The sequence below is a fragment of the Bos mutus genome, chromosome 5 (assembly GCF_027580195.1).
Source record: "Bos mutus isolate GX-2022 chromosome 5, NWIPB_WYAK_1.1, whole genome shotgun sequence".
Lineage (NCBI taxonomy): Eukaryota > Metazoa > Chordata > Mammalia > Artiodactyla > Bovidae > Bos > Bos mutus.
In genome coordinates, this window is record NC_091621.1 from 59,796,973 (window position 1) to 59,809,329 (window position 12,357).

Here is a 12,357-nt window from a genome sequence, read left to right on the forward strand (position 1 = left end):
TCCTACAGGATGCAATCAGAGAGGACTCTAAATTGGCTTTCATTCCCTCTGCCACTTCGCCACACATTGACCTTTTGTTATTGTTATTCCATAGAAATTTGAGATATATTTCTCTTTGGAGTACTGCTTTAATTTGAAGTTTCTTATCCACTTGAAATTTCTGTGAAGTTTTCTCCCAAGTTTTCTAAAACATTTCTCCAACTTCTTGCAACTGCTCTGATGTTATTGCGTTGGTTCATTGTCGGCTTCCGAAGAGTGCAGAGAAGAGCTTCTGTTTAGCAAGAAAATTTTGGAACAAATGAGAAAGTTCCAAATTAGTGACACAACTTGCTTGAGGTTATTAAAAAACAAACAAACCTAAAGGAATCTACAAAATTAATACCTAAAATGGTGTTTGTGAAAAGTTTCCAGAGATTCCCACATTTCTCCTAGGTCTGTTAAAATCCAAGAGAATGTAAGTGTTACACCTGTAGAAGATTTTTAAAAAGGCTTATAAACATATTTGTTATCAATGCTTTATTGTTGAAAACAAAATCAAAATTCTCTGGCACATAAAACAATTATTTCTACAAAAGGAAAGCCTACAAAACTTGATAATTTATACAAATAACAGTTTCTCAAAAAAATAAAATTTTAATTTAGTAAACTTGTCTTGTGCTCTATAGTTTTAGCACTGTCTGCAATAATCCACCATAAATCCCTGAGCGGAGACATTTTTTTGACCATGTTCTGTAGACCTCCCCAAACCCTCCCCCCGAAGTTGGTCAGTTACTAAGTCCAGCCCTGTGGTGAAAGGTGTCAGGGACATTTAGTTATTAATGATCCATGCATTTTATGACACAGGTCCAATTATTATGCTACTTGGGAACTGGGTCAACATGAAGTGCCTCTACTGTGCAATCAGTGAAACTATCAAGAACCAAGTGTGTGAAAGGAAGAATAACAATTTAAAGACACAAAATGTTAAGACAAGGAAGCCATCATACGTCAATAACTATTTAAATAAATAAAAATGTTAGACACTGAATTCACCTCTATATCCTTATATTAAATTCCTCTTTTTCTTTTTTCTTTGCAATTACCAATGCACTAGAAGATGAAAAATATACCTCAACCCATGCTTTTGGTTTGACCATGGGTTTGTTGTTGTTAAACATTAAATATCATTCTGAAAACACAGTGATTTAGTTATAATTTAACTTTTGGCCCTTCAATGAAATGCTTACCAATAAAATGTTACATATTTGGAGGGCCTTCTTTTTATGCCATTAACAAATCTCTCCCACTACATTATCTTTCTCACCAACACACTAATGCCATAGAAGCACGGCTTTAAATTCTTTACCCCACCATATTCAGATATGCAGCAAAACATATAAAATATGAAGAAACATATTAAGATCTATTTGCACATGTAGCTTCCCTTCAATGGGGACGCTGACCATATACACGTGGAGTATGAAAGGACAAAAAAAAAAAAAGCTAACTTTAAGTTGCAAAGAACTGGTTTAATGAATCAAGTTTTGTTATTTTGCTATGGCAGAATAATAAATAAATAAATATGTAGAGTACTGTATAGCTACCTCCTCTAGGAAGAAGTAGAGAGTGGATTGCTGTTTTTACAAAGTTAATTTTTAGTAGCAAAGTTTGACTGCAAGTCAGAAAATGTTCAATAAATGTTTCTACTTCATTTATAGTCTTTTACTTGTGAAATGATCACTGAAGTGGTTACTAATAGGCAATGAAATAAAATGCCAAATTTGCTAGTGAAAAATAGTTTTCAACAGTGAAAAGCACTTGGCAGGAAACCTAGAAACACGTGGACTAACGCTATAGTCTACTGCAGCTTAAAATAAGATATTTTTTTATGTCTTTTGGGAAGAACAAGTATGATTAAAAATAATTTCTCAAAAACTTATCAGCACTGCTGTTTGGGTACCTATTAGAAAGTGATTAACATTTCATACCAATTGTTTCCAAAATATAAAATTGTCGGTAACACTGTCACACAGACTTGATTTTTAACCCAGCAACATCTGGAAGGCACAAAGCCTCCTCCCTTTTGGACTAGCTGCTGGTTAGGTATTGGAACTAGAACACTTTTTAAAGTTCCTCTTGATTTACTTCCTTATATAAGCATAGGCATTAACTAGGAATAGCCATTTTACAAGGCAATTTCAAAAGCCTAAGAATTAAAACAATGAATTCTCCTAGGCAGTTTTGGGAAAAGTTGGTGACGTCAAAGTGAAAAATGCCTGCCTGGCACACATGGGCCTCTCCCCTCCCCTCCGAGGACGTCAGTGAGAAACATGCTTTGCTTTCTCCTGCACATCCATTACACAACACGAAAAGCAAAGGATGTCCACACGATGGTGACGTCTGAATCATAAAACGTTATGTGCACCAGTCAGGAAACAAATATTGACTCTGACAGGTCCTGACACAGTATTAGAAAAGTTTTCTAGGTTTTGGAAACTGATAAGTAGGCTGTCCCAAAGAGGGAAGGCAGCAACGTTAAGACAAATGGCCAGCTCACCAGAATTCACACCACACTTGAATCACCGCCCATGAACTTGACCTTAATGGTTTACCACGGCTGAAAAGACACCCTTGACTTTCTCTCACAGTGTTTAAGGAACAGTATAATTTCTAAATTAGCTTTCATAAATGAACCACATTTGAAACTTACACCTCTTCCCCCTTTTAGAATGCCAAAAGATCCCGTTAAGTGCTTGGGTTTACAGTTTTATGGGTAATGATTATATCCTTCAGGAAGTTTCCAACATTCCCCCCATTTTTGGTGTCGATGGCTGTGTCCATAGCAAAGTGGATACTCCCAGAAGTGGTGGTGGCCTCAGGGACCTCTGCCCCTGGTCTCCAAGTCCAAACTAGCTCTTGTCATAGCACTGCTGGGAAGCTCTGCTCCTTCATGAGTCCGGGTTTCACGTATGGAGGAGGGTGCGGTCCAGCCTTCCTGTGTCAGGTCTTGGAAGTCTTTAGGCCTTGCTTTTCCATGATGTTCCAGAGCTTTCGGAGATTGGACTGTGTGATGATGTCATCCGGCTTGAGCTGTAGTGCCCGCAGGTAGTTGGCCTCAGCCTTCTGGAGCCGGCCATTGAGATGCAGGATGGCTCCCAAGTTCATCAGAGCAGCCGGATACTGGAACCAGAGAGAGGAAGGAAAACGATTAACAGACCGTGGTAAGCTTTCCTTCATGGAAGACAAAAATCTTCATCCACTTATGCAAATGATTCCCTTATGTCTGGAGGCATTTTATGGAAGCAATTTCGCAATGTATACCAATAGATAAGGATACCAGGAAGAAAAAAAAAAAGCTTTCAAACAGCCGCTGTGTACTTTGTGCTTTAAAAAGAGCAGGCAGTAAGGGAAATAGTTGTTCCTTTAATGAGAAAGTATAGGTTACATATGAAGACCTAGTAACCTAGTCAGACTGTCCTTTCATGAGAAAAAAAGTTAAAAGGGATACAATTTTAGATGGAAAGAATTGAACTTCTTTTCAACTCAATGCCAAGGGAAAAAAAAAAAAAAAGGAACTAAGTGGGAAAAGGTGACAAACAGTGCCTTTACTGAGGTTTTTAAGGTGAAAACCCTGAAAAAAATTCAAATGCAACCACTAAAATCCTTTCTACATTTAACTCAAGTAGTTTAATGAGATAAAGTTTTTACCTTTTAAACTTACGATGGTCAATGTTTACAATAAACATAGCAACAGAGTATGTAGCATGACTTCCCAGGTGGTACTAGTGGTAAAGAACTCACCCGCCAATGCAGGAGACCTAAGAGACGTGGGTTCGATCCCTGGGTTGGGAAGATCCCCTGGAGGAGGACATGGCAGCCCACTCCAGTACTCTTGCCTGGAGAATCCCCATGGACAGAGGAGTCTGGCGGGCTACAGTCCATAGGGTCACAAAGAACTGGACACGGCTGAAGTGACTTAGCATGTACAGTAGTAGTACTAGTTTAATATAATGGTTCCCATACCCAAATTCTCAAACATTAGTTAACAATAAATAACAAGACCCTCCCAAAGGGGGGGGAAAAATACTTTGCTTGCTTTCTAGGAGTAAGTGCTCTTCTGTTCTTGTCTTGTTCCTAGAACTTTCTGGTTAACAAAGTACAGTTAGTATCTTGGCAGTTACATAAATGAATACTTCAAACATCAGATAAAACTAAAATTGTTTATGCTAAGATTATGTTTTCATTTTACAGCTGGTGTCAACTATTAATTGTCCTGGCAACTCTATGATGTAGCCTAAAATAATCACAATTATTTTTACAATTTAGTGTTTTCACAATGCAAGCATTTTTTTCAGCTGAATTCATATGACTCTACTCTTTACTGTAAATACAATTACTTCTAAATCAAAAACTATGCTGGGGGGGTGAGGTATGGTCGAATAGCTCAGAGTAAATCAACTGGGAAAAGATGATCAGACTTGGATTTGAAGAGATCTGAATTTGAATTCTTGCTTAACCACCCGCTGTGACCTTGGTGAGGTCCCCTAATATATCTGTGCCCCAATTCTTCCATTTATGAAATACTGAAATAACATCAGTTTTTTGCATATTGTTAGAAAGATAAAGTGAAAAAATAAACGTAGCATAGTACATGCACATAATAAACACTCTACAAATGTCAAGTCCACCTTTTCTTGTCTCATTTTGCTTGAGGTCTAACACATGCATGTTTATGATTTTTATGCTGTTACACATATTTTATAATTTTTACTTCAATGGCTGTCTCACATATCTCTGGATGTATACCAAAGTTCTCTTAAGTCAACTTCTGGGCACTATTTTCCAACTTTTCTGTATCCTTTTTCCTTTCCAAAAACAATGTTGCAAATATAAACTATTCCTGACCTTCAAAAACCTTTTGGTTAGGATGACTCCACACTTATCAAGAAAAATACAGATGGTCAACTTCTAATTTTAAACACCAAGCCAAATAAACATAGCTCTAAATTACATGTGCAGTGAATAGCTCCGCATCGGGAACCTAAAATACCACCACCTACTCTCAAAGAACTTTATCACACCACACATTATTATACTGAGTTTCTTGATGCTGCAACACAGTTCTGAATTATGTTCACTCCCAGAGCTTAGCACAACTGTCAGTAAACAGCTCCTAAATTGATGGTGAAGCATGTTCACAGCCTGGCTTACCGGATATGCAAAGTAGATAAAATGTTCAGACCTCCTCCTATCCAGAGTGGGAAGAAAGGAAACGGGGAGGGAGAACCATGGTTGGAGGCGATTCCTAACTAACCAGAAATAGAAAAGGCGCAGTGATGGGGCTGTGAGAAACCAGATGTCTCTGTGGAGCGGTGGTTATTTCTTGAACCACTTTATTATCAGAGTCTGTACCTAACTATAATTGCAACTCAAGGGGATTATTAAAAACACTCAGAGGTTACAGAGTCACACTGCCTAGGTTCCAATGCCAATTCCGCCCCTGAAGCTGAGTGAGCATGGAGATTTCAGTTTCTTCTGGAAATGGGGTAACAGAACCTGCTTCATAGGCCTGTTGATATTATATGATCATGTAAAAGTGTCAGTTTCTCTTTTCTGTCTACTCATCATCTCAAACATACAAAACAGAATCTGTCAATGTGCCTGAATGACCACTGAGTCCAAACACTGAGGATTTGTGAACTGGCTCTGCCTATACTAGGTTTGAAGACTTTCTTAGGTTAAACCTGGAAAAGCCAGCTGGGAACACAGCTGGTGAAGTACATACTAGGTCACATAAACAGACTCTATTATTGTTACTAAATTGTGGCCTTGGGTCCTTCTCAGACTACTTCGAAGTAACCTTTCTGCTATCATGTGATAAAAAAAATCAATATTTTCTAAGAAAACACAACTAGGAAGTTAAATCTGTTATCAAAATAAGTTTGGAATGTTAATTTATAATGATGTTTTGAAATGATTATAATTTTGCATTATCCATGCTAATACTCATTAAGCAAAAGTAATAAAAAATTGACATTATGAAGTTAATGTGGGATAATCAATCTCTTGAAAGCTCATTTATACTCATTGTGTTCTCTAAAGAATAAAAATCCAAATAAACTAAAAATGTGCATACTTAAGAATATCATTGAATATTGTTAGGCAGTTATATATTTCTACGTTCAGATGAGACATTTTGGTTTAAATATGTTTAATAGAGTTTTTAAAAGTTCTCAAAAAATTTTAAAATTCTATGGACACATATAATGCTTAAAGCATCACCACAGCTTCTTACTTGAGTAAATAGAAACTGATGAAATTTACATACTGGTGTGCTCACTTGTGACATGAGCATCACTGCTTTAGGTAACTGCTTTAACAGTCAACCATCATTTTGATAAACAGGTTCATGTTTTTGTTAAAAATGTATGAATAAAAGTATATATAGATGACTTTCTTCTTACACAGTTGTTTTCTCTCTTCAAAGACAAGGGCTTTACCTTTCAGGCCTGTTATATGTCCCTTCCACAGCGCTGACTAGGGCAGCTAAGTGGATGTCCACTGGACTGAATGCTTTCAGGCCTTCTAGCCTTGCGACAAAAAGCACTGGCATTACCTGGGAGCTTGACAGAAACTCAGGGTTTCAGGTGGCACATACTGAGTCAGAATCTAAATTTCAACAAGATCTCCCTGATGCTTCGTATGCTTATTAAAATTGGAGAAGTATGGTTCTAGAGATCATTTCCAGATTCTAGATTATGTCCTTTTAGGTCTTCTGAGATGAAGTTTCCTATAAAAGGATGAAGTTCCTATAGAACAAAGTATGTCAGATCATATTTCTATCCTTTCATAAAGTAGGATTCTTCTCTTGGCCCTGTAATTATTTTAGGGATTAAATGTTCCAAAGAGACTTTATTAACAGAAGCCATAAACGACTAAATATTGTTAGACAGGAGAGGGAATGAGAAGAATTTTCATAGCCAAAGAAGAGCAAGTTAGTTTCTAACCACTTTTAAAGACTACCTCACTGTATAACTGAAAGGCAAGAAGTCCAGGTGACTGGCCGTCTGATTACACAGTGCTGTCACTGCTCTCCGCCAGCTGTGACTCACGGGCTGGGGAACAGAAACCCAACCACAACTGCTGATGTCTTCCCTCACACACATCCTCCTTTATTAAAGACAGCCGATGAAATGTTCAGGATGTTAACCAAGGCAGTCAGGCAGCTTGCAACTCAGGAACATTGGGCTTGTACTCATCACAGCAAATGACACCAGCTCCTACTTCACAGACTAGAAAGGAGAACCAGATCTTTCTTGTTTCCTTGAAAAGGACAGATGCTTTACATCAAAGGGGTTGACTAGGAGCCATACTGAGGCAACAAATGACGTCTTTTCCAAGTCTCTAGGGAATTATGCTTTTATTGTTACTTTACTGTGGTCTTTGGCTTACTTCTTGAGCACTGGAGAAAATAAGCAAAATTAAAATAATAGATGTATACTGGGGTGGGGTAGAGCAAATGCAGTTATGAAAGTCTGATTCTAATCTAATGCCCTAGAGGCTCCCAAGGAACCCAGCTGTACTCACAGGGTATCCTGATCACACAGGGTTGGAAAACAAAGTCATCTTCCTTGCCTTGCCTATTACATACTCTTGGAAAGTTATCTATGGAGAAGGGATAGTGAGATCACAAGGGGATTTAGGACTGGAAATTCATCTTTCTACTGGGAACAGAATTGAAATATAGAATTTTAAACAGAGGACACTCTTTTCCTAGAAAAAAGAAAAAGAAGGACTTGGTTGAAATGTTCTAGAGTTGAAAACCCACACAGTAACTGGTCTCTCTGCACGCCATTAGTCCCTGAGACCACTTCCTTTTTATGAAAATAAATCAATAGGCAAGAGAAGCTATGAAAAAGATGAAGCCAGAGATAACAGTCTAGTTTTATATATCTATTTTCACTACAAGTGTTGCCGAAATTATCCATATAGTTGTATGTTTACTGAAATAAATTTTAAGAAAGACTGTCTCAAGTTAGCCTTACCTAGCTATCACTCAGTTAATACATTACACATTTTGGGAATGTTTTCAAGATAACCACCTTTACCTCCCTTCTGAATTTGCAAACTTAAATGAGTTTACACAGTCTGAAGTTTTTAATGGCTTATTACTCTTTTTTCAAGTAGTTATACGTGATAACTTAATGAAGGTTGCCTACTGCTGTTGAACTGGATTCAGCTGAAATTCCTTACCCAATTTAATTTACTGAAGCAGTAACTGTATCATGATGCTTAAAAATTAATGGTATAAACTTTTAAGAAACATAGTCATGAAAAAAGTATTTTTGTATACATCAAAGGATCTCTTTATATTTACTGTGCCTTGTACATGGCAAATATTTCATAAATAACTACGGAATTAAAGTTTTTAAGATCATTAGGCTTGTGGAAGAAAAAGTATAACATGGACTGAGACAAAAGTAGACGTCTTATTCCCCTCAGTTCCAACTCAATCCTTCTTGGTCCCATCGGCATGTTTAATGGTCTAATGCCAAGCTAGAAACCTAAATACCCTTCATTCACTGCATTCTTCCACATACACACATATATACATTCATCTAATTGTCTTTTGGCAACTTCATCCTCAAATCTCCCTTACACTCTCTTTTAATCATACCATTTTCCTTTTTACCAACTTGATTTAAGCGATGATCACTTTTTCAGATTGTTTAAATACAATTATTTTGACAGAAAAGAAGAATAAATTAATGGGTAGCTGAAAAGACCAATGGGTAAAAGATTAAATGAATGAACACAAAGGTAAAGCCATATGCAGAGTTTTTTCTTTATTATGAATATTTTAGAGCACACAAAATTTCAGAGAATACTATAAAACCTGTTACTTGCCTAGCAAATAAAACTTTATAAAGACAACTGAAGCCCCCAAATATCTTTCACTGAACTCTCCCCTTCCTCTGAATAAAACCACTATCCTGAAGTTGGTATTTATTGTTCCAATGTATGTTTCACAGTTTTATTTTTTGTGTGTCCATAGCAAATGTATGACCTTGTATATAAGTTTTAACTTTATACATTTGTCATTATGCATCATGGATAATGATGCCAACCATGCTTAGCCAACCTGCCAAGCACTCACTTGGAACTTGAAATTTCTGCTTTTCATTTTGTTTATCTTTGTTGATATGTGTGAGGTTTAGCTCTTTCACATAAATTCTGTTGAATGACTACCCATTTTCTGAAGGATGGGCATATAGACTCTTTTAAAGGATGCTGCCACTATAATTCAAAAAGCTACATGCATCCCTATGTTCACAGCAGCAGTATTCACAATAGTCAAGACATGGAAACAAACTAGATGCCCAACAGATGAATGAATAAAGAAGATGTGCTACATACATACAATGGAACACTTCTCAGCCGTAAGAGAAGAACGAAGTAATGCCATTTGCAGCAACATGGCTGCAACTAGGATTATCATACTAAGTGAAGTAAGAAAGAGAGAGACAAATATTATATGATCACTTGTATGTAGAATTTAATATAAGACGCAAATGAACCTGCCTATGAAACAGAAACAGACCCACAGACATAAAAAAAAACAGACTTATGGTTGCCAAGAAGGGCGAGGGGTAAGGAAGCAATGGATTGGGGGATTTGGGTTAGCGGATGCAAACTATTACATACAGAATGGATAAACAACAGGGTCCTACCACACAGCATAGGGAATTATATTTGATATCCTGTGATAAACCATAATAAAAAAGAATATAAAAAGAATGTGTATATATATGAATAACTGAATCACTTTGCTGTAGAGCAAGGGTTTATATAACACTGTAAATCAGCTATACTTCAATTAAAAAAAAAAACTCTCATCTTAAAAAAAGAGGCTGCCATCAATATTCTTGTGACTATCTCTACATGAACTTATGGGAGAGTTTCTAAGAGTGGAATTGCTGGACATGGGGGATCTTCAACTTTGCCAGATGTCACCAAATTACTCTTCTGTGTGGTTGTAGCAAAATGCTTTAGCATCAAGAGCCTTTATTTCATATCCTTAATAATAGTTGGTACTGTCTAGTTTTTAAATTTTGCAAATCGAGAGTTTGCAAATCTTTTTTAAATTTTGCAAGTCTTTCTGCCAGGTGCTATTTGGACCATCCATTTCTCATCAAACTCCTCTTCTGACAAAGCTCTTCTTCCACTCTATTTCTGACAAACTTCTGATCATTTAAAAAATGACCATATTCATATATTACTCCTCTGTTTCCATAGTACTGTCTACATACATTAATTGCAACACTTACCACAATGAAGGACATCTACTTATTGTGTCTACCTTCTATGCCGGAGGGTAAGAGAGTGAATTTACTTTAACTGTTTTTATAGTGCTACTGCCAAGCTCTGGCATGTGAAAGAAGCTCTCGAAGAATGCTTTCTGAAGGAAGAAAATTTGTATGGTTTAGCAAAAAGAGGTGACCTAGGAGAGGTAAATTCTAGTCTAATCTCAGAGTAGTTTAACAAACATTTATTAAACACTTACTATATGTCAAGGTTGCTGCCAGATACTCAAAGTGATGAAAAAGAACAATATATAGTTTCAGTCTGCATGTGGCCTGAGATAACTTTAATTGCACACTTGGCATTTGTTGCAAACTATTAGGAGGTGTACATTCTATTACATATCATTTATGCTCCTGAAATTTATGAGGTAGACGAAACTGATATCCATGCATCATTTTGAGAACTATAAGGGACTGAACAGAAGAAGGCTTCACTGCTCTCAAGGAGTTGCAATCCAGGGCTTGACTACATATTCTTCTATGCCAACGGAGAATCAGACACTTCTAACAGAGATATGAAGACAGAGCTATGGGGTGAAAGGAGATTCCCTCCTCATGGGTGTGAGGCTCTTAGACAAGACAGTTGATCAGGTTGCTTCAAGTTCTTTATGCTTCCAAAATGAGAATGATATATAAACCTTTGAAATGAATGTGTCATATCAAAAGCAGTTTGTTACTTTTTAAAGCAAACTGCAGAGAGCAGAGACAGCACTGGAGAGAAGCCTGTATAGAGCTGGGTTATACAGTTCAATTAGACTGGAGATTCAGATGTCAGTACAGACAGTCACGATGTTAAACCTTCTGAGATTAAACCAAAGTGGAAAGAAAACTGTTATTAAAAATGAAATATTAATACAATTAAACTATCTTTCACAAAATTTTAGGAACCAAAAACCCTACAACCAGTGCAATGCTCCCAACTCAGACATAATAGTTCTTTGAAAGTTATATTTTGGTTACAGATATATTTTGAATAAAGCATCTCTGAAAAAAGATTTACCAAAGTGTACAACCAGCAAGGGAAAACAACACAGGGAGTCTAGCAATGGCAAGGCAAATTCTGACAGATAATAGAAATGATTTATTCTGATTCTCAGTTTCAACACAGTATTTGTGTTTTAGAAACAGCTTTGAATAAAACAAAACAGATATAGGTGACAAGCAAGACACCACGCTGTATTGAGGGAGTAGTTTCAATTTGCCAGTGAGATATTTTATCCTGCGTGCTCAATCCTTCTCTCTTACGTCTGTCCCATCACAGCGGGCATTACAAGACTGTTCATTTAACTTTTATGATGGGTGTGATTGCCACAATGTGGGGTGCTATTCATTTCTATGGCAATCAAAATGCCAACAGCTGTGGTTTGGGGGATAACAAACAGTGACTGTAACAGAATTACTTCAAAGGCAGTGGTGATTTCTAACAGATTTTAAAGTGCATCTACTAAAGTGCTAAGACCTCAGAAATTATTCTTCAAGGATGATTCTATTTCAAAGACAGGTTTTCCTGATGCCCTTAATTTCACAGGAAGTCTCTCACATGATCCAAATGGAAAATCTTGTTCCCAGGCTACCTAGGTCTCCCTCACTGCTTTTTTCCTAAATTTTACTTTTTTTTTTTTTTTACTTTTTAAATGGAATGATTCTTTAAATTCTATAATGCTTTGCAGTTCTCAAAAGTTTCACACACATTTCATATAATCCCATAATAACCCGTTTCTCCCCCATCTCTCACTCACAGCTTTTTAAATGCAATCAGCACACTGTTTATCTTGATTCGCAGCAAGCACGTAGCTCATCATGCGTGCCTACATGCTGAGTTGCTTCAGTTCTGTTGAACTCTGTGCGACTCTATGGACTGTAGCCTGCCAGGCTTCTTTGTCCATGGGACTCTCCAGGCAAGTATCCTGGCGTGGGTTGCCATGCTCTCCTCCAGGGTACTTTCTTGTCCCAGGAATCAAACCTACGTCTCCTGTGGCTCCTGCATTGCAGGAGGATCCTTTACCACTGAGCC

General features: G+C 37.1%; 1 protein-coding gene across 2 annotated transcripts in view; it reads right to left on the reverse strand.

Moving 5' to 3' along the window:
• Window positions 1–486: 486 nt before the first annotated feature.
• The window catches only part of TMTC2 (transmembrane O-mannosyltransferase targeting cadherins 2), a 416,762-nt gene continuing 404,891 nt past the window's right edge, over window positions 487–12,357 (reverse strand). For both annotated transcript variants that reach the window (XM_070370955.1, XM_070370956.1), the window contains exon 12: window positions 487–3,159. In XM_070370955.1, coding sequence (XP_070227056.1) covers window positions 2,980–3,159 — 180 coding nt within the window. In that variant the 3' untranslated portion in view covers window positions 487–2,979. The remainder of the gene's footprint in view (window positions 3,160–12,357) is intronic.